This window comes from Camponotus floridanus, unplaced genomic scaffold, assembly GCF_003227725.1.
Source record: "Camponotus floridanus strain SB8 unplaced genomic scaffold, Cflo_v7.5 scaffold2, whole genome shotgun sequence".
Classification (NCBI taxonomy): Eukaryota; Metazoa; Arthropoda; class Insecta; order Hymenoptera; family Formicidae; genus Camponotus; species Camponotus floridanus.
In genome coordinates, this window is record NW_020229325.1 from 2,048,054 (window position 1) to 2,071,583 (window position 23,530).

General features: G+C 30.3%; 1 protein-coding gene and 1 long non-coding RNA gene across 6 annotated transcripts in view; one reads left to right on the plus strand and one right to left on the minus strand.

The window, feature by feature from the left end:
• Nucleotides 1–18,620, plus strand: part of LOC112637767 — an 86,765-nt gene extending 68,145 nt beyond the window's left edge. Inside the window, exon 3 of the long non-coding RNA XR_003122708.1 lies at nucleotides 18,363–18,620. This is a non-coding gene — a long non-coding RNA (uncharacterized LOC112637767). The remainder of the gene's footprint in view (nucleotides 1–18,362) is intronic.
• LOC105258325 (protein FAM49B) lies at nucleotides 1,496–21,551 on the minus strand. 5 transcript variants are annotated; one of them, XM_011269529.3, is made up of 7 exons: nucleotides 21,176–21,551; nucleotides 7,247–7,383; nucleotides 6,671–6,895; nucleotides 5,400–5,734; nucleotides 4,172–4,251; nucleotides 3,958–4,084; nucleotides 1,496–3,716 (listed from the first exon to the last, which is right to left on the minus strand). In XM_011269529.3, the coding sequence occupies exons 2-7, from the start codon at nucleotides 7,329–7,331 to the stop codon at nucleotides 3,579–3,581; spliced, it is 990 nt and encodes a 329-aa protein (XP_011267831.1). In that variant the 5' UTR covers nucleotides 7,332–7,383; nucleotides 21,176–21,551; the 3' UTR covers nucleotides 1,496–3,578. The 5 variants fall into 5 exon arrangements, with proteins under 5 accessions (XP_011267831.1, XP_011267829.1, XP_025264000.1 ...); XM_011269527.3 differs by having other exon boundaries at nucleotides 20,807–21,551; XM_025408215.1 differs by lacking the exon at nucleotides 21,176–21,551 and adding an exon at nucleotides 11,134–11,587.
• Between the last annotated feature and the right edge of the window lie 1,979 nt (nucleotides 21,552–23,530).

The window sequence follows — 23,530 nt, forward strand, 5'->3', positions numbered from 1 at the left end:
AATAGTAGAAAATTTTAAATTATTAGATGTGATATATATGCAGTATATATTATAATTATGGCAATAAAAAAATAGTTGATTATTGATAATTTCACAAATTATTTCGATAATTCGTATTTTCTTTTTTTAAACTGTTGTAATATTTTAATTTGTTTTAGAAAAATATATTTAATATCGAAACAAGATTATGTTTAAGTTGTACGTATCTTTGTTTTATAAATCTGTATATTAAGAAAATTTTGAAAGTGCTGATCAGTTTCAACGTGTTATAACGTATTTTATTATTCAATAAATATAATCCTAAATAGTATGAATTGTAAAGCACCGGTAAATAATTAATTTAAAGATATAATTCATATAGGTTTTTAGTAGCTCGCAAGAATAAAAATTGTTTTAATCAAACTTTATTATAAGCCGATAATTAATAATATATCTCCTCTATGGCTTGCATTTCTAATGAAAAAAAATCTATAGAGACCGCGCCTATCATATATAATAAATAGCTCTCCCTTCTTGGTCAACTTTCTCATCTCATCTCGCCAGTTCGACCAGCCTCTACCTTCCATTTTCATCCCTCTACCGAGCACCACCCATCGACTCCCAACCTACTTTCAATCAATATTTAAAGAATTGCGCCTTAATAACACCGTCGCGGCGTCACGTGAGTAGCTTTTAGCTCTAATGTTCCATCTTTTGAAAAAGTCATGCTTCTTTTACCTAAACTTTGCTTTCGTGAAATATCGACTGATAATACAACAGTTTATGATATTATTGATCATTAATAATACCGTGTATATCAATTATTGATAAGATTATTTCCTTTATTAAAAATATATAACACCACTTTTCTTCTCCTAACAGTTCTATATAATCTACTATAGTAAATATAAATATATTTTATATATATATTGAAAGAAAAAAATATATATTTTTAAATGTACTTTTTAATTTTAATTTCAAATAAAAAATTTGGGCAATTTAAGTTTTAAGATATAAACTTTAAAAAGATATAAATAGAATAGACTATAATTTTAATTATCTGTAACCAATTATCTATAATTATTTTAAGCAGTTAAAATTTTGAATGTAAAATAAGATATTTGAATCGGTACTTTTTTGTAAATATTACAATATCAATTATATCATTAAAATATAAAATATAATAATCACATATGGATAATATAAAATTTATTAAACATTATGCGATTTTTATATCATGTAGTTAATTATATATATTGAAATAATGCATCAATTCATGCGAATGTACAACCTTATGAAAAGGAATTAGCAATATCAACAATATAACAATATAACCACATCCTGTTTGTTAAACGGGTTATTAATAGACTTCTCTAATAGTAATGCCTGCAGGAAGGAAGGTTCTAGGTAGAGATAATCATATATATGATGTTTGTTTCGCGTATGCATAACGTGTACAGTTTTATTGCAAGGAACTGATTCATCAGAGTAACCACTGAAATAATTATAAACCTCATACGTTTCAGGGGACTTTAATTTAACTCAAGTACAATCCTAATATGTGCGACAATAATATTTCTCGTGTTAATTGACATTGAATAACGTTACAAAATAAAGCATATAACGAATGTAAAATTAATTAAATACTGTGTTCATTATCTTTTCCTTAAAAATTACCAAGGCAATAATTCAGGGCACTTATTACAATGGAGTGCCAATGTAACAGTAATATCTGTGTGAATATCGTTAATATATCATAACAATCTGTATATATACAACGTGAGTGTTTGAGGTTCGCTACTGATGAGCGTTCATGGTAAATTCTTATGTAAATGTGTGATTTTTTATTTTTTTTCACGTAATACTTACACACAAGGTTTCACATTATGGTCGGCAAGCAGTCTTCAAAGTATTAATCTCTAAAACGTGCAAGAAGATGTTTTGTGTTAAAGTCAGTTCGAAAATTCCTGTAAATTTTTTTCTCATATTTACGCGTCACCTGTATGTATAAAAAAAATTAATATTAAATGTTCGTCGCAAATTTTTCCTCAGTATGATAGTAAAAAATTGCAATATGTAGAGAGAACTGTTTTAAATTCTGATATTTGTTTCTGAAGAATATTCAAAAATAAAAAAATATGGTAGATCAAAAATTAGCATTGGAAATTGGAACATAGAATAATCTTTTAGTCTGTGAAAATATAAAAAGAAAAAACAAAAGCATAGTCATATATAACTGTTTGAAAACTGATAATCTAATAGTAATATTCCAAAACTATATAATAAATATCTTTTGATAGACTCAAAATAATCCGTGCTAAATCTGTAATAAATTTCTTGATGCAAAAAATCCGGAATTTAAATCACTTTTGTTTAAGATGTATGATTGCGTGTGTTAGAAGAAAATACAGCAAATTATCGTGTACAATTACATTTGTACATCCGTATTTATATGTAGATAATGATCATTGACCTATATCGCAGAACATGCGTTCGTTGATTATTAAATACTTTCACATAAGATCATTTCTAATAATAATAATAAAAAATAATATAGTATAATAATGATAATAATATTAATAATAACAAATCACATCTGTCATTCTCGCAACTTTGCTATCCTAAAAGCATCTTTGGTGTTCTTCTACTTCTCAATCAAAGATTACAAAATATGATTTTAAATCACACAATAATATTTGAGATACATTTCAAATATAGATTCCAAATACTTTCCAAATACGCGGTTATATCGATAAAATGAGATTTGTTCCGGCAATATTCGACTTTTCGACTTACAATACCTCACAGTCTCACAATCCACCCTCTCGCCCGCCATTCAACAAAGAAAACAAGAGCTAAAAATCTCCATAATATCCATAACGTGATTAAAGCTCTCTTCGTAACACACCCCCAAAAGTTCACAATCTATGTTATCCTAAATACACTATGATATGCTCTAATTAACTTCCCGTCCTGTCCGGGCGGAAATTATGTTAATAAACAACTTTGGTTGAAACGCTGCAAAAAAATCACTGTGCGCAAAAATTTAATCGTCAAAGTCTATTTTACTCAACTTTTCCTATCGATGAAAAGATTTCGTAAATTGAAAACTCACTAACAGAAACATCAATGCTTAATGAAAACTTTAAGTGCTTTAAATGAAAGAGGGAATATTTGAAAGTTTGGAAGATCACCGCGACACACAACAATGTTTGTTTCGCGCGTAACATATAATATCAGCAAAAATAATAAGTAATCATACACGTGAACTCTCTCGGACGATCATAGGAAAATAAAAGAAGCACGTGGCGATCAATCGTTACGTCAACGTGTCAATGAATTATTTTTCATTCGAAGACTTCAAATATTCTCGGCAGTTTAAGGGCAGCTTTCGACGTAGTTCCGAGAATATACGTGTGGTCCGCCAAACCGGATGCGCGTGGAAAAGAAGACCGCTTTACGCGCTAATGAGAGACTCTTGGATCTTCGGAACTACTAGAGACGGTCGTTCAAAACGATACCGCTCGAAAAATGTTTGCGAAGAAGCGCGGCTTCGGCAAGCTTCAACTTCTGATGCAGCAGCCGCGTTGCTTCGGTAATCATGCGGCCAGCAGGTTCTTTATATTTTTCGGCGTGTTTTCCTCGTTCAAGTGCTTCGTAGTATAACGGAGGGCGTTCAGCAGACCTTCGCTCTTACAAGGTGGCTGATCCTTTAATAGTTTCACACAGCCTTTGACCTGTTAGATTATAACACATATTATTATTGTATATTTTTGAAAAAATATATGCGAAACAAGATTCTATATGCAAATTTTTAAAATATTTTTCTTATGTGATATTTTTAATTTCTCTAAAGTATTTCAATAAATATAGATATGAAATTAAAATTGTAACATAGTCAATTAAAGCAACATTCTTTAAGAAACTTTTTTATTAAAATGTTGTGTAAAAAATTCATTTTAATTTTTTGATACTCACATCCACATTCGAACCCTTTACAAAGGCACCTTGGGGATGTACATGATCGTAGAGGATCACCAAACCCACCATGACCCTTAAAACGAAGAGCTGAGTCTCCTCTCGTTGGAATTGCGCCAACAGATTCCTGGGAGAAAATATTTCTCAAATTAGCTTCGAAGAAATTCCTTGGTAAAGCTATCTTTGCATTTTGATAGAAACGGATTTTACTTACGGATTTTCCAACATTCGAAGACACACTTTTGCCATTGTACCAAGCGTTTCTGTTATATTTTCTCTTGCTATATCTTCGTTCTAAAAACAAAAGAAGAATTTTATGGAGGTTAAACATATTGAACATATTAAATATATTATTGAAAATGGCGGATAATTTTTCTATCTCAAAAATTTATGAATATTTTTTGTATAAATATCCACATTTTTTCCACAGCATTTTTACTGAGCTTATAATTGAAAAACATCTCGTTCTCTATTATAAAATACATATTTTTATTGTACATGTATTAAATTGTGTATGTGTTTGAAAATACTTCCAATGGTATGTTATTATTTCATTATCGATTTTAATTAAAAGCTTGTATATAACATTGAACCTTTGTTCATCATATCACATTTATTTGTCTGATCGATGTAGTTTGTAGACCTCGGATAATTTAAATCACAGACCAGAATACCTGTCAATTTCTTGCTTCAGTAGAGCCATTATTTTCATGGACAAATTTTTTTTCTGCTTTGCCATTATACTTCATGTCAATCACGTAACGCGGATATTTGTCATCGCAATCAATACGAACGGCTGATGATTTATTATCGTTAAAAAATATTTTTATACGTGATCAAAATTTATAAAATAATTTTGTTAAATGAATGAAGTAGACGAAATGTTTTTACTGTAATTATATATTTTAATTTTTATATTATTAAAGATAAAATCATATTGTTTTATCACAATTTTTTTTCTCTATATAATTTAAAAAATTTATTATTAATATATATATAATAATTATTAATATTAACATTTATAATAATTAATATTAATAATTATTAATATTAACATTTATTAATAATATTAACATTTATAATAATTAATATTAATAATTATTATAATAAAATTATTAACATTAATTGTTTAAAAAAATTGTTAATAAGACAATTTTAAATTTGTGATCTTTTTTAAGAAGATACATTATCGCGTATCGAAATATATTATATTCAACATTAACAACGTAAAGAATTTTATATATGTTTCGCATAATTTCGAAAGGAATAGAGAATTATTTCTCAATCAAGGAATAATTAAGGGACGCGTGGAGAAACCGCCTGGATAACCGCAGAATTTCAGCTAATTGCCATCAGTTAGCATCTGGCCGGATCAATAATTGTCCAGGCAACAATGGGAGGCCGCGCAGACGAGAATAATGTAGAGAAGCGATACCACTTACGTCCATCAAGAAAGTAATGGTCGCGTGACTCAGAACACGAAGCATGGGTGTCGCGTGGGCGTAGAACAAGGACATTCGGTTGGCGAGCTCGTTGCCGACAACTAGATCCTTCTCGGTGTTGTCCTGTCGCGCCAACGATGCTCTCGTCAACGTTCTCCGATAGTAACTGAAGTCATTCTGGATCGCCGGCGTTTTCATTTTATGCTCGTCGAATTTCAATACGAATTCCAATATCTCTGCCAATTGCTTGACTAGGGCCTGCTGCGTTTCCAGATGTTGCGTCGGTGAGAGATTTCCCGAGCACAATTGCCCCAAAATTTTCGGTACAACCCTTTCTGTAAATAAATGAATTAATTTATACGAAATATCGGAGACAGTTATTGTTTATAATACTTATAAAATATATAATATTAGAGCCTTGATCACTGTATTTTACTTATAAAATAAATATCCACAAAATACGTACACTGAGAAAAATGAGAGAAATGTCCGATGAAAAGGTAATGAACGGGTATTGTACCGATCACTTTAATCGGATATCTGATCGGAAAGTTCCGAATTTTGAATTTTCTGATCAGATATTTGATCAATCAATATTTTCTGATTGGATATCTGATCGGTTTCTTTTTTATCCGATTAAAGTGATCGGTATAATATCCGTTCGTTACCTTTTCACCGGTTTTTTTTCTCAGTGTACGAAAATTAATCAATATTAAATAGTTAGTATTGATTTTGTTAGAAGATTATATAGCCAATATACAAAAATAAGCAACATGTAATGCGATATTAATAATTGAAAATTAATATTAGTTACAATAATAAAATAAATTAATAACCAATAATATAACCAAAAATTAATAACCAATTAGTAATTGATTGAATCTAACAATAAAATTATTGGCGATAATTTCTTTTTTATTTTATAAAGAATAATTAATGAGATAAATTGCAAAAATACAGAAGATTAAATATTATATACTCAATATTTTGATATTTTATCATCGATATTATTTAATAATATTTTTGCCCAGAAGTATATTCGATACAAAAAAATAAATCAAATATAAGGAGACCGGTATTTTCCAAAATATTTTTCATGGATATTCCCTTTCTAATTATTAACACTTAACTAATTAAAAGCATGCCATAAATGTGAAAGCAAGCGCATATTGAAGCATATCCTAATATTCACGTCGATATCGAGTCTTCGCGAAGCTCAACATCCCTATTTATAGAAAACTATTATCGTTAATGTAATTAATGATGCGTACCGAGTTCCAAGGAAAACTCATAAAATCGTTTGAGTTTTGCGACGAGGGGTGCTACGGTTAGATAAGCTTTTCTTTGACATTCCTCTGTGGGCGCCGAAATCGCTTCTCTGATTTCTTTTCCGGCTCCTTTGTAGCATTGTATTTCTTCCAAAATAGATTCTGAATTTTTCAGCACCCTTTGCACTGCCTCAAACGTCTCGCGTTCGATATCCGATGGCTGCGCATCTGAGAACAAACAAGTAGAACAAATTAAATTTAATATATTTTACATATTTTTCAAACTCAATATATTTTACATATTTTTGCTATGTACAATTTATTATGCTTCATAAATTCTCTATTTTTTATCATATATAAAATATATATTATTTTATGGAAATTTAAATTTTAAATATTTCTTCATTAAAAATAATATAAATAATTTCTATTCGATAATTTTTTTTATCCGAAAGATTAAATTTCTCTTTTTCTTTTTTTTTCTTTTGGAAAAGAAGATTAATACGTAACAGATCATGTAAAATACAATATTAAAAGTTAATATTAAAACTCTCCGTGAGAAAAATAAGTACGACTTACTTTCGAAATCTAAGAAGACATCGTACTTTTGAGGCGTGCAACAGGTAGACTCGTCTCGAGCCAAAAGACTCAAAAGCTTGCCCATCGTAAGTGTACAACTTCTCTCGACGAGGGTCACTTTACAACGTGAAAAGCATCTGTAAGACAAAGCAACGTACTTTACATGCGAGTTTTTATGTCTGAATGATATTTAATCTTTCAAATCTAGTAATAATAATAATTGCAGCGTTCAAAACAGTCTTTTTTTTAATTACAATTGTTTTGATCAATTTGAAAATATTTTGTGATTAAAATAATATATGTGAGTAAAAATAAACGTGACATAATAAGATAATTTCTAGGATATAATCACATAATAAATCTTCCCACAGTTATTCTTTTAGATATTATAACTTCGAATATATTATTTTAAAAAATTAATCAAAATTATACCAAGAGATTATTAATCATTAAAAATAATATAAATAACTTCTATTCGAGAATTTTTTTATCCGAAAGAATCCATTTTAAATTTGCTAGAAAAACTGGAATGAATTTTGAAATTTTGAAATGTCATACATATACAATAGTTGCAACACACTTCTTACACAGATTTAAAACTGAAAACACATTAAAGGAAGCTCACAAGGATTACATTTTTTAGGTAATTACAGGAAATATTCAAAAATTTATTCGGAATTAATTTAATCCGGCGAACTAAAAGATACGTTTACACAATCGGGTTCCTATTGAAGCGCAGATTGACGAGCGGTAACTTGTCACCAGTCCGAGACTACAATGAAATTGAAATTTCTGGCCGGAGAGCCCGAACCTATATATTCGCACCGTGCACTACATGGAATCATTAATTCCATATGGGTGGCATACATGCGCACGCCTGGACGGCTCGGATTAACGTTTATCCGTACCGATATATCGCAGGACAAATGAATTCTGCGAACTCGTCAGCGGGGGATGAATCCCGTTAATCAATTTCCGCGAACGAGATGTCCCCCGCCGACCTCACCTCACCTGAAACGTTCGCGAAGAGGCTCCATTCGGCCGTCGACGAGGACCAATGATGACTCACGTGGGAACGTCGCGATCGAGTTTTATCACGTCGTCAGGACGAGAGACGCACTTTCGAGAGTGGCACGTTCGAGAGGACTAAGCCTGTTGTACTTGTCACTTGCTCGCGAGAGAATGATCGGCTTTACGGTTTCTAAAATTGCGAACGACGAGATTCCGCCGTACCAACGAACGGCCACGTTATTTTCGGACCGAAAGCATATTTCGCGCTCGTCATCTCTACGGCCGCCACAAGCTTCTCGCAAATTTCTCTTCTCGTCACATAAACATGATCGCATATTGCGCACCTCTTGAGGATTTCTTGAGAAATCTGATTTTTTTATTTACATAAATATATATGTATTTTAGGATATATAAATTCGCCATTCGAAATAAATCAGCAATTCGATATTGATTTTAACAGCCGAGGCTGTTTACGAATAATTATGAGAAAGCAAAATTTATTATGAAGTATCTGATTATATGAAATAGGAAACGTTAATTTTCATTTAATAATGGTCTTTAATAAACGTTAATTATGGACTTGATGTTATTTCATTTCATTTAGATGTTAATTAAATGTTAAGAAATATTAATAGGCTTTTTAGGCTTTTAACGGGCTTTTCTTTTTGTGTAGTCGAAATTGTCGATAATTTTTTCATCACTTATGAATTTAATATTATTTTATCTAAATATTAAATATTAAAAAAATGATTAAATATTTAAAAAATATTAGTAGGTTTTATGATTGATAAAAAATCTTCATTAAAATATTAATTATTTACAAGCTGGTTTTATGCATGAATAAATCTCTGAAATATATGTCTTTAAAAAGAATCGGCAATTACAACATAATTGATGTATTGTATCAGTATTGAAAAATATACGAAAATTTAAATTTAAATTTAATAAAAGAAATTAAATAAGTGTTTTATCGATAAAATCTATTATATATATGTATATATATAAACATACATATTAAAAAATATGGCATTCATTGCTATTCAATCGATCCTTGCTATGTCGTTAATAATATCAATTAATAGCATATTTTATCAATGGCCTACGGGTGATATCAATGTATAACGTACACAGTATTGCAGTGAACTGCCATGTGAAATAAATGTTTGCATTTGACATTCCTCCGGCATTCTCCAGTGTGGAACGTTTGAAACAAGTAACATAGTGTCTGTCGCAATATTCTCCTGTGCGCAATTATTGTGTTCTATTTTATCTCTATGTTTCTTTTTACAATTTAGTATTTTAATAAATATAATAAAAATGTACACGCTCTAAATTTTTAAATCTAAAATATTTTAGAGATTAGAAATCAGCATGATAAACATCAATTTTTTTGTTAATTTAATAATAATTATTAAATACAATTTAATAACGGAAATAAATTTCTATAAATCTTTTAGAAACTTTAAATATGTACATATTTAATATATAAGTAATGATTATTTATTATTGCAAAATAAATTGATCAAAAAAACAGGATATATTTTATTATGCTCCAAATTTATGAAAAAAGAAATAATTAAAATTCATTAGAATATCGGTTATATAAAAGTTACAAACTCGTGCGCACCACAAACCTACGTGATATTTTTAACTTCGAACTTTCTTAAGTCTCATGTTTAATTATCATCTCAATGACATAATTACATTTTTCCAGTTTATCTGTAGTATATTTTTTCCTTGATTAAGAAAAATTATAATCTTGATATCCAGAATATTGTTTATAATAAAAATAACTTGAACAGATTGATTCAGAATTGCAGAAAATTAGTTTTACAGCGCAGATATGATTTCATTAATATTTTTCGCTTTTTTATTCTTTTAAAATATCAACTTACGTGATTTAACATATTATTTCTTTAAAACTGCTTGTATTTCTTATTAGCACAATAGATACAAAAGTGATTTAATTTAAGACAAAAAAACCACAGAGAAAAGAATAATTAGAAGTCATACAGCTGACTATATTGTTGTAAACAATTCCAAAGTCTTCAGTGCATTTCAATTAAAAACTATAATGCACTTGCTGCATTGACTTGTCAATGAACAAGCTCCACAATATTACCTCATCTCACCTATCTACGTCAATATCCACAATAAAAGTACTATGTATATATGTGTATATTTGCGAACAATCCAATGCGAACGGATCTTCGACTATTTCACTACAACAACAACCGCGACCTATCCAAAACGGTCTCCCAGCATTCGATGCCAAAACTCCCACACATTCGCGAATGAGAAACAGAGTTCAAAGAACTTATACTGGGGATTTCAAACGCCTCGCTGATTGACTGATGACCGACGAAACACAATGGACAAAATTATCACAGTTTTGGAATATCATTTCAATATTATGGAAACTTCAATTACTAGTTTTTATGAATGAGTTTTAATTTTTATCGACAATTATGGTTGATCATATTGACAAATAAATTTTCCAAAGGCAAACTGTCAAGTACTTTTAATCAGGCTTTTTAACGTTTAATTTCATCAACATTCTAGTTTTTAATTTAACTTTTTTTTTTATTTCTAAAACCCAGAATTATATAAAGACGAAGACTTAATCAAACTGCGTTTAAAATTGATCAATGTAAACAAAACCAATGGTACTAAAATGTATCGCTGGATCGAGCAATATTTTAAATATTACAATTAGAAATGGTGATATTTGTCACCTACTCTCTCACAAGTAACGGAACGGAACAGCAGGCTCGTTCGTGGAGGAACTCGAGCCTAGGAGTCCTGGCAGGATTTTACGAGAACTCGCCAGGGATTTTATGCGGCGCGATTAGTTGCGTGACGTTCGACGCGCTCACCGTCGCGGAATCGCGGCGTAATCGGCGCCGACGGCGCGAACACATGACGCCGACAGGTGCACGCCGTACGGGATGCTGGAATGCGTCACGGGGTCAACGGGCAGGCGAGGCGAGTGCAACAACTGTCATCCGGCGGCCGGCCATGTTGTAAGTTTCGAGAGGGGGGTTGGTTCGAATCCTTCCCTTATTTGGTAAAGCGGCGGCGGCGGCGGCGCGGAAAATCGATGGGGGTTGCTTCGTGGCAAGGGTAGCGAGATGGCGCTGAACGGGGCAGGTTTGGTTGCCAAATACGTATCGAAATCCCGCCTGTCTGTAAATTTAGAACCGGTAAAACAAGGTAAAGGGAAAGAAGAAATACGATTGGCAGAGAAAGATTTATTCGACGTGAGGGAAGACAATTTAGTAAATAAACAAAGAGGCTGAATCACGATATAACATGGCTGAAGAAATAAAATTACGGGAAAGAAGTCACGATCTGGAAAATAATGAGAAACTGTAAGTCAAATAGCAATATTAAAACTTATTTTAGAATCTTCTGATAAGCGGTACGATGAATAATATTAGAATTTATTTAGATAGTATTTTTACTTTGAATCGAAGAATTTTCGTTAACTTTTATGGAAGGATAATTTTGCAGATTAATAAAGCATGCGCACTTCTGATGTTGAAGCTAAGCAATCGATCAAAATTTAACTAGATTTAATAGCACTTGAATAAACAATATTATAAAACCAAATACATACTATGTTTTAAAAATTGATTTCAGTATAATTGACTTCAAAATGTTATTTTCAAGAATAGCAATGTAATATTAAAAAAGACTTTTATAGTTATTTTATTTATGTATTAGAGAATATTTACTATAAAACTCGAATATTATATTTAAATTAAGAATAAATTATTCTACAGTTTTTTTTACAAAAATAAAATAAAATACCGAGTATATATATTCTCTTTTTTTTTTCAAAATGCAGAAGATTGATATATATATGCATCTTTTTATTTCGCTTTAATTATATCTAATACCTTAGTTTCAATCCGGTGACATAAATTATATCTTCATCTTTATATAATTCTGGATCCCAGGAACAGACAAGTACGCATACATATTTAAAAGCTTCCAATGTATGTAATATTACCACGAATCTCGCAGAAATTGAAACAAGTATCGACCAAGCATCGACCTATTTGACGAATACACTATATATGTGTATATATATCTGTGTGTGTACTTTCGTGCAATGAAATTCTCGATATGAGAAACGGTAGCGTGTGCTATCAACTGTGAATAATAGAAACGAATATAATGAAACCTCGAATATAATACCCTTTATCGATTCTATAGCGCATTGCGACGTATTGATCCTCCCTTAAAAAGAATTCACATTCTTCTCGTAATTATATATTATCCTAGATAATAATAAGATTGATACACGTGCAGCGCAAATAGATATGCACCGAGTGATCTTCGTATATATGCACCACGTGTCTTACTATCGATACTACTACTACTCTCTTTTCACGGACCAGCGAGGTGACACCGACGTCACGTAAGGGCGATCGACGTCGCTCGGGGTGGACCGAAGTCACTTGGGGGAGCTAATCGAATTAGCATTCGCATCGCTCGGTATCGTTATAGATCGCATCGATGCTTTTGTGGGTCAACGCTCGTCGCGTAAACAGACATTTTCGACGTGGCCAACTTCGATTTTTCATGAAGCACTTCACGATAGAGACTTCCCGCAAAAGGACGGTACTCCATGATCGTTGACTTCTCCTTTGTAATCGATGTTCGATTCTATTTCTTATGTGAAAGAATTACAGGGTTGAGTTTTATGGGTGGAAAATTTCTGTCAAAAATAAAAATTTCTAAAGAAAAATATATGATATTGTAGTTCTATAAATATATAATTTTTGTGAAACTTAATATTATTTTATTTACTAGGGAGTTTTAAGTTTTCTATGGAAGTTTAAGTGATCTAACATAATCCAAAGTTTAAGAATTGAAAATGAAAATTGATTTACATTTAATTTTTCATCTAAATTTAATTTAAATATAATTATTGGATATATATAATATATAATATATAATATATAATCGACACAATATGTATTTATATTTAAATAATTACATTTAAATTAAATTTCATTAAATTTAATTTTTCAACTAAATTTAATTTAAATATAATTATTGAGTTATATAAATATTTATAAATTAGGTAAGAAATTAAATGTAAACCAATTTTTATAAATTTTTAAAAATTTAAATGCTAGATTACTTAAACTTCAGCAGAACTTGAAACTAGATAATAAATAAAATAATATTTAATAATTATTAAATGAAAAATCATTAATTTATGAATATGTTTATACGCTTATAAAAAAAACGAGTTAAATAGCAATTTGTTCGCTTCTTCTCTACCTTTATTCTGTTCAAAAGATAACTGAAACTTTTGTTGAATCCTTTAAAATATATATATATATATATCTGGAACATTAATTCCCAAAATGAATTTAACTCAAAATAGTAATAAAACTGGGTCTTGATTCCTTTTATATAAAAGTGGTCCATTTGGAAACGATTTAATCTTTTTTTGATTATGTTATATGCAAGAAAAGATTCATCTCAAAACTGTGAATATTATAGCATCGAGTGCTGCAAGAACAAAAAGTTTCGGTTAGAAGGTTCGGTGAAAAACGATATAAAAAGAATCGTTTTTCTTTCTCATACGATTGAATGTGAGCTTGTTATAACGTTCATTTGAATATTGCATACGTGATACATTCAATTTTTTACTTCAATATATATATAGTATGTATAAAAATATAAAAAAAGCACACACTAAAGATATATTTTATTATTACACCTTGTATATTTTTAAATATATTCGAGAAAATTTAGTAGGTTTTTAATCGATCAATTAATTATGTAAAATATGTTACAAAATTGCTATCCTTATATATTTACTGCAACATACGTTCACAATTGCAATAGTTTAAATGTCATTGCGACGAGATTTTTGCACCTCTTTCAATATATACTACGATTGGATAATCGTCGGAAATTGTGGGCGAGAATAATCGACGCCTATTAAAGGCCTTTTTGTGCGTCAATTCCAGCAAATCAATTGAGATCTCCCCATCATTATACACAACTCTCCAACTTAACATCACTTCTGGTACCTATGATGCGACGCAATAATTTTGTTATAACTTTAAGCACCTCTTATTTATGTTCACATTTATCATAGATCATTATATGCAATTGTTTGAACATCAATTTTCTCAATAACATGTGTAGTGAAAATTATTTTGCGCCACGCATATTTCAATAATTATCGATCAATTTTTTAACGTAAAAGACGTAATTCATTACGTGCTTATAATAGAAAGAGAATAATTAACTTCGTCATAAAACAAATATAAAAGAAAAAAGAATTATCTCTTTTTTATCTAATTACGTCAAGGCATCATATACTATATAAATGTCATTAAGCTCAACTTTACAAAAAATATCTTTAGCAAGACCAATATGTCTATGATTTGTATTGTACAATATTGCGAAAAAAAAGAAGTCTGTATTTCTTTAAAGATGATATATTCAAATCGAATATATTTCTATTCTATATTAATAAACATAATTAAATTAATAACAATAAGTTTGATAATAATAATAATTGCAATATGCTAAGAAAAAATGTATCACAATATAATTAAGAAAGATTTATTTTGTAACAAATATGTGTATAACATAATTTATTCAGTCATTAATATTCAATTATTTGTAATACGAAGCTTTCGAATTTAAAAAGAAGATATCTCATAATGTAATGTTTTCTAATAGTTTTGATCCGAAAAAATGCATGATCTTTAAATATTTATAATGTAACAATAAATAGAAAAGAAAGATAACATTCTTCTATTCACTTGGATGACGGATTAGAAATTTCCTGAAACAATCAGTTTTTATTTTAGTTTTATTTATTTATTTAGATAGTTGAAATTTTTCAATGTACCTATTTTCGCTTTAAAATAGAAACCTAGCAAATTAGCTTTGTTGATCATCAACATATTCATTGTGTCTTTAAAATTAAATTGCTTTAATCTTCCTTCAATTTTCATAAGTGGCTTATACAGTTATCTCGACGAAAATTGTTTTTCCAGTCACGAAGTAATCCGGATAGGGACTGATGCGACCCTGACAAGCGTGTCCACTAGTACGCATTACTCGCACGCGCGCGCACGCTTAATATAGTAAGTGTACACGCGGTTTAAATGTCACACCGAGGAACGTAAGCAATGCTGTGCGAGGACACGATGACGCCTCGTTAAGTTATATACATGTGCGATGTGCCGAAGTACGCTTTTGTGGACGATGTCTGTGAGCGTGTCTTGTGAGTTTCCTTCTTGTGATGTGACCCTGCCCTCTTTAACGACGTAGCGGACTAATTAACGGGGTTGACGAGCGGAGATCCAATGATCCGGAGACTAGAGCTCGATACACCATCCGATAAATAAAAATACAAAGGGTACTCCGATGACGAAGTGACCAGCTTTTTCCATAAGATAGCCGTAAAAGTGATTTCCAGTCGAAACGAGAATAATCGCATGCCTCGATGTGCTGAAAAGGCGAATTACACGATTCCTGCGGGTTCAAGATAGCAATTTGAATCCCGAGAGATACCGTAACCTACTTTCCGCGATGTTTTCAAAGACTGCCCGATGTTATAAGAGTAGATTGCTGGAAGAAATCTCCTTGAAAAGAACTCGTTTATATCGCTGATAAGTTTAAAATGCGGAGAAATACGACAGCGATAAAAAAGAATCACCATGACAAAGAGAGAGAGAGATGAATATTACTTTGTTTTCTTGTAAATCTTGTGAGAGATATCGAATTTGTAAGGGTCAAAAGTTTACTTGATTAGTGCTTTAGTTCGATTATTATTATTGGTATTACGCGCTTTAATTTCCTCCGACGAGAAATTCTCTCACGTTCATTATATGACAATTATACAGCGACGACACAATCACTATCCTTGTTCTCCGTTTAAAAATTAAACAATAATGAGAATGAGAATGACAAAATTATCAAGAAGATATTCATGCAAGAAATTATTAAATAATTAACAAATGACGAGAGTTCAAAGAGCGCACGAATCGCGAAGTTGAATGTGCTAGAAGAATAGACATTGTTTGTGAAGTTAATGATATAGTATTTCATGTATGACTACTTAATAATAAAACGTGATTAATTATTAGTAAAGTATGTTTCTATAATTTACTTAATGTTACTCTACTTTTAATACATATTCATATGTGAACAAAGAATCAGCTGATGTTAATCACATTCTTGTTATACTTATATAAATTTTTAATTATAATATTTGAAGATTGAAAATAATTTTTTCGCTATTGCGAAGAGAGAAATGACTACTGCCACTGTGATTGTTAGGAATCGAACTTGTTAGACAAAATACTTTTCTGAATGCTTACGCCATTGGCCAAGCAGGGGGGATATCGTCATATCCCGGACGAAGACAGGAAACCTCCAAGTAAAATCCCCCTCCGGTTGTACGCATATGTACGTCAACGAGCATCGGCGTACATTTGATTGTAAATGAAAGCAGGAAAGAAGCGACGAGGCGAAAGTAGAGTGATGAAGTAGCAAAAATAGCGCGATCAGCGCGTGAGCGAATGTTTCTCATCAATTACAAAAAGAGCGATCTGCATCGAAAATCAATAAAATTTCGAGACGTTTAAAAATAGAAATATTCCTTCGAATTATATGAATTAAAAATTATTATTTTTAAGTAACAAAAAAATATTTTTGTTTAATAGAGAGAAAAATACACTATTATGATCTAGATTATAGATGTGTATCACACTCACGAATACACCCGCTGTCATTTTAGTACCAACCTGAAATCACATAAACGTCTTAAGCACGAAAGCAATAAATTACGAGCATGCTAGATTTAACCCAGAAAATCGAAAATTGCAGCACGAGGTAGTTCCCTAATTGGAGCAAATAACTCGCATGGCATTATAAAATGTTAAAGTCTGAGTGCACGCACGGTCGCTGCGGTCTAATTTCACGTGCATGTGCACCAAACACATTTGAGATTCCCGAGGCACGAGTATCCGTTTCAGTACCCTTAACATTTAGCATATGACGTAACGCTATGATAGCCTTTATCGTACAAATGTATCAAGAGAGATAAAATATCTCATTTATTTTACATCTTTGGCACAATATTATTGAACGGTATTATTTTTATTGCTCAAAAAGCATGAAAAATAAAATCCCAACTATTTTATTCAAATTGGCAATTTTAATCTAAATATTAGAATATATTGACTAAATTCGATCATTATGAAAACTTTTTCTCAATTAAAAAAAATATTTTTTAAATATTCATTACGTACAAAAAAAATTAATTTTTGCGGAGTTTGCTAAGAATAATTTTTCTAAAACTTTACAGATTTTGCGCCTTTTTTGATATGATAAATTATCACATCATCTCTTTTAATGATTTTATTTATTTAAACTTTGTTTAAATAAAATCAGCGACTCATCAAGTTCATATATCGAAAATCTATTCTCAATTTCTCTAATTTTCGCATTCACGCAGTTCACGAGTTTGATAGATATAAATCATCGAACAAACGTTTAAAAGCGTTTTCCAATATTCCGTTATGACATTCGTCGGAATCAACAAGTTTGTCGACTATTACGCGTCAGCGCATTAATCTCGTTGATTTTTTAGTTTACTATTTTTTTTCATTCGTTCACCAACAATTACACATCGCATATACCTCGATATTATATTTTTCATATTAATTATATATTATGTCTTCCGTTGAAATTGTTAAAATAATGAAACATATCATATTAAACTTAAAATATATATTTATTTTCTATTTTTTATCTAAGAAAGAGAGAAGAGAAACATTTGTAATTGTTTATTTACAATTAAAATACATATTTAAGTTTTTATTACGAATGTCTTTCCCACTTTATTATAAATTATCATATTTTTTTATAAAAAATAATTTAGAAGAATTTAGAAAGGAATTTAAAGAAATTAGAGTTGTGAGTTATACATTTGTCACATTTGTAAATTCTTCTAGATTTTTATTATATATATATATATATATATATATATATATATATATATATATCTTTAGATTTAATATAATTGTAAATAAATAAATTTTCTTTATTTTAGATTGATTTCACACACATCTAACAAATTCAATTACTGCGGAAAATTAGAGAGCTTGATAATTTGGAGAATCGATTTTCGCCAAGTATACATATGATGAGGAATCTTCGATAATATCACCCGATCGATGAAACACGCTATCAGCAACTGATGAATCTGCGCTTATGCTTTCCCTTTTGCGTTCCTGACGGACGATCGAGTGACCTACTTGTTAATTGTCGACAGGCGGGTCTACGCTCTAATTAACGGTAAAACCGATATAGTATTAAGTAATTTACTATCGACTTTTCGATCAATAATATATATAAAGTAAAAAAAACCCACTGGTAATTGATAAAATGTTCCAATACCCGCCATTCGATGCTCTTTGCGGAATTGAAAAAATTTTATGAAGAAGGAAATAAAGTTTTTTATCCTCAGACAAAGTTTTATTTTCCATATTTAATGTTTTAATCAAACGAAATTTTTAATCAACGAATGTTTTAATCAACAAAATAAATTAAACTGAAATAATAATAAGATTTATACAAGAACGAAACAAGAGAGATGTATTTTGAATAGAAAATATGACATCCGTCATTACATGATAATTACATTTACGGCTGACGAACTATTGACAATTATGCGTCAAATGTAATTCCAAGTTCAAACCCAAGCACAGGAAGCAAATTAACAGGAAAATCGCCCATTTATGCGATATCACTGTTGATATTAATCATTTTAACAGATGAAATCATCGCATCCTAAAAAATCGATCTCGCTCAAATTATTTCGAGAATTTTGTGTTTTTTTTTCATCACATGAAAAACTCTTCTGAAAGAGTGATGATTACATTTCCATTTGGAATGAAAAGCCTTTTGTTTTCGTGCATAAATTTTCACGCTATCGGCTATTGTAAACGTTATTATTAAAAAAAATAATGCTGACATTCGTGTATCAATGATAATATATTAATTATATGAGAGTCATATAATGAGTATACATTCGCGCGTAAATTAATTCGTCGTGATATCGTGGCAGAGTTTTGCTTACCGCAAAGAACGTGATAAATGGCTCGATGTAGATAAATTTTGGTTTACTCGACCTACTGTTTTAATTAAATGCAATGCGATTTCTCGCGATGCATTATCCTTTCACTCATTTGTAAACAGTTACGTTCTAGATTTTTAAAAATTAATTTTTCATCAGAGCAAATGCTTTCTATCGCTATATTTTATACAATTTGACGTATCAAATTGTTATCAAAAAATTATTTATTTTTGTAATTATATATTAATTTTCTACAGTACGTTGTAAAACTAAAATCTGCAATTCCGAACCGTGAACCGTGCATAACGACTTATTTCGCTTTCGTGCCTTATCCTTCGCGTGTCTGAGCGAACGTGTTTGAATTTATCACTATGTGAAAATTAATTCCACGAAAGTTCGTTACACATACAAATCTTATAAATCGTTGAGTATGCAAAGACTGCGAAATTGAGGAAAGATATGTCATCGAATAAATCCTCGTGTGTAAATCATTGAAGCGAAGATTATCGAGTAATATGTTGATTGCTATTCAGGGGTACAATTTCAAGTTCGTGAATCATTTCCTGCATTTATTATTACGTTGTTTGGCATTGAACGATCTTTTTTGTATTATATTTCCACGTGGAAGTAGCTTTTTACGGAATTGATAAGCATAGATAATATATATTTAATAATATATATTTTATAGAATCGATAAATATAGATAATATTGATATGATTATTGTTTCGGTTATCCAATTTATATATATTTTATATATTTCGGTTATCCAATTTATATATATTTAATAATATATATTTTATAGAATCGATAAATATAGATAATATTGATATGATTATTGTTTCGGTTATCCAATTTTGTTTATGAACTACGTGCATGGATTGCGTATGACATGCATTATTTCATTTCTATTTTCGTAAAATAAATAAGACACATTATTTCCTGTTCTTCTTAAGGTTAAAACTAAAGATTGGTTTCAAAGTAACCGCGATAAAAACGGAACGATAAAAGTGAGAACGATAATTTGCATTTTAATCAAATACATAATAATAATATTTAAAAAAAGAAGGCATCTTTTATATAAACAAAGACTTTGATTAATTCAATATATTTTAATTTACACAATTAAATATATTTTCCTATATTTGTATAAACAAATTAAGAAAATATTCGTGGAAAAAAACATCTGAGGTAATATAATTAAAATTTATCGAATAATTTACGTATAGTATAATTTACATGTGTTGTTATATATAATATTATATCCACATATGATTATATTTTTTTCTGAATCTTAAAATTACCGTGCGTTTCAACATCATAATATTTACAATCCAAATGTTCGTTCCAAGCAAACTTTAAAATTTGCGCAGGATATATTTATATATACATGCACGATTTATGAGAAAAATTGGTTTACCTTTTAACGGAACAGAACGAATGACATCACTTAACGATCGAATTATTAAACGGATGAGGGCACGATGAGACACCCTTTTAAGAGGAGCCGCAGAGGAGCGCCGTCAACATTATTCTCCTTAGTCGATTAATATGCGCTTCCGGACAGGATAAGAACCACCATCATTTCCCGAAAAGGGTGACTTTTGCCTTTTAATCGCAAAAGAATTTCGTATCGCAGATAATGTTTACGCGCACATATTACACACAATACGCTCGTAAAATATCATAATATCAGTACCCTTGCATTTAGCACGAAACTGTCGATTCTATTCTTCTCTTTAATATTTAGTCAAACACCTGTAAATGTATTTGAAGTCATCGATCTCACCTCGATCAAATCCACTGCTCGACTGCCGCTTCTTCCTCGCAACGGAAAGGATTTTTATTAGTCGTCAATAGCAACAAATCTCGCACTTTTGCAACAATTTTCAGAAAGAAAGGAAAAATATCTTCAAACAGTATCCTTTCAAATTTGAACGAGGACGACTTTATAATTCGACCGCATGCGATGAAGGACTGAGTCGAGAGAGGCGCGATAAACTTTCGAATGAGTAGCAGCGAGTGGGGGTGCAAATCGCTCCCTCGTGAGGCGAAGCGCGACGATCGATTTTTCGAAAATATACGATATACGGCTCTCGTCAATTCTGAGACGAACAGTCCGGCGTGACTCTCACGATGGTTGTTACACCACTGTCAAAGCAAACGCTGAGACAGTTTCGCTCAGCACGGCCAGTCAGCTAGACGCCCCCACTCTCAACACGTCACTGCCTCCCGCAGCGTGGTTTCACGACAATATCGCCAAGTTCTAACAGAGACTATTTCTCTCGTTCTCGTGCACTCCGACCTGCACAGAAATTTGCGATTGCACGAGGAACCCGACGTAGGCGCAGCACCAGAGCGAAGCTGTGTCTTATATTTAATTACATGATTACGTTTATTCAATTATGATTTTATCGCAGAATCTGCATGCATCTCGAGTAACATCGCTTTCCTGGAGCGCTTTACAGTTCATTAGAAATTCCCACGTTTCATTCCACATATTAAAATGGACTAGAGATTGTTTTCTAGTATACTATAACAGTTTCTTTTTTACTATAATTTATTACAGAAATTAAATCTTTTTTTTATGAGCTTTTACAATTAACATTTTTTATGCATGACTATTATAAATTAATTAAAGATTTTAAAAAATTATTATCTAAAGACGAAAAATATATTTGTATATTTAGAATAAACTTCAATTTTCCTCTTGATAAAAGGAGAATAATTTAGAAAGAATATCCTAGAAAAAAAAACTTAGAAAGCAATTTTTTTTTCCATAATCCTTTTCTATAATTATCAAGTTTATCACTATAAAGATATCTTTACATTATCGAAATGATCAAACTTTCGCTTTTATTTCAACTGGAACGTTGGATTTAATTCCGTTTCGTATTTTTATATGTTTGCAAAGATTGTAGATTTGATAGAAAGTGTATTTGAAAATACTTGCAGACCTTGAGAAACGCTGATCTGGTTATATTATTTTTCAGGAAATATTCATGAATAATATTGTTTGATTATTATTATTCATGTTCTGTGCAATTTTATCATTTTATAATTTTTTTTAAATGCTCTTTTTTATGCAATTCTTATATATATTTTATATAAATACAATTCTTATATCATTTTTAATATGAACTATTATTAATATTATATATATATATATATATATATATATATATATATATATATATATCGCTGTAATTTTACTTTTGATTTTTTATAAACACGTATATTTATTGCTATTAAACAAACATTATTTTAAAATTCGCTAAAATTCGCTTCGAATCTCTCTGAAAACGCGATTCACAATAATTATCACGATAATTATCGGCAAAATTGTGGGAAAAGATTTAATCGCGCGTCTATCTAACAGTTTATCATTTTCAATCGATTTTAGAACGCACTATCAGAGCGCACAATCATCTTTCATATCATATATTATATATTAACGGCTCAACATCACGGAAAAACATGTTAACGATAAGAATCGCTCATTACAAGGGCAATGACTCATGAAGCGGTAAACGTGAGGCTGATTGTCCAGCTGACGCGTAAATACCCGCACATGCTTCCGTCAGGTGCATATAACAATACGAGAATTCGTTCATTGAACGCCAGAATGGAACGTTAGGAAGAAAGATCGTAAAATGCTGCCAAATCTAAAAATAGTGTCAATCAAAGTGACAAAATTTATAAACAAGATAAATTTTCCTTCATGTTTATAGATTTATATTTCATTCATATCTAATTTATATCTAATTATATCTAATTATATCTATGAAAGAAGAATTTATATCTAGTTATATCTAATTATATCTATGAAAGAAGAAAGACTTTCAATAAAGAACATATTTTAGAGATGATTGTGCGCATTAAATTCAATAAATAATTCCAGTTCATAAAATAATAGGCAAACGTATAATTTCTATAAAATTCATTATATGTATTTGAAAAACGAAGAAAATCACATTTTATTGTCTTTTTTAAAATTTATAAATTATTAGAATAGATATATAAATTATTAGAATAATCGAGGATATGAAAATTATATATTATCATTCATTATTCATATGATCAGGTAATTAGCAAAAAACGGTACAAGGTGATCAAGTTAACGATTCATTGTAGAACGGCACGA

Coding starts and splice junctions, on each gene's coding strand:
- LOC105258325 (XM_025408214.1), bottom strand. CDS start 8,283: ATGGAGCCTCTTCGCGAACGTTTCAG. Junction 6,896..7,246: donor TGTCTTCTTAGATTTCGAAA/GTAAGTCGTACT, acceptor GTTTGTTCTCAG/ATGCGCAGCCATCGGATATC. Junction 3,717..3,957: donor TAAAGGGTTCGAATGTGGAT/GTGAGTATCAAA, acceptor ATAATCTAACAG/GTCAAAGGCTGTGTGAAACT.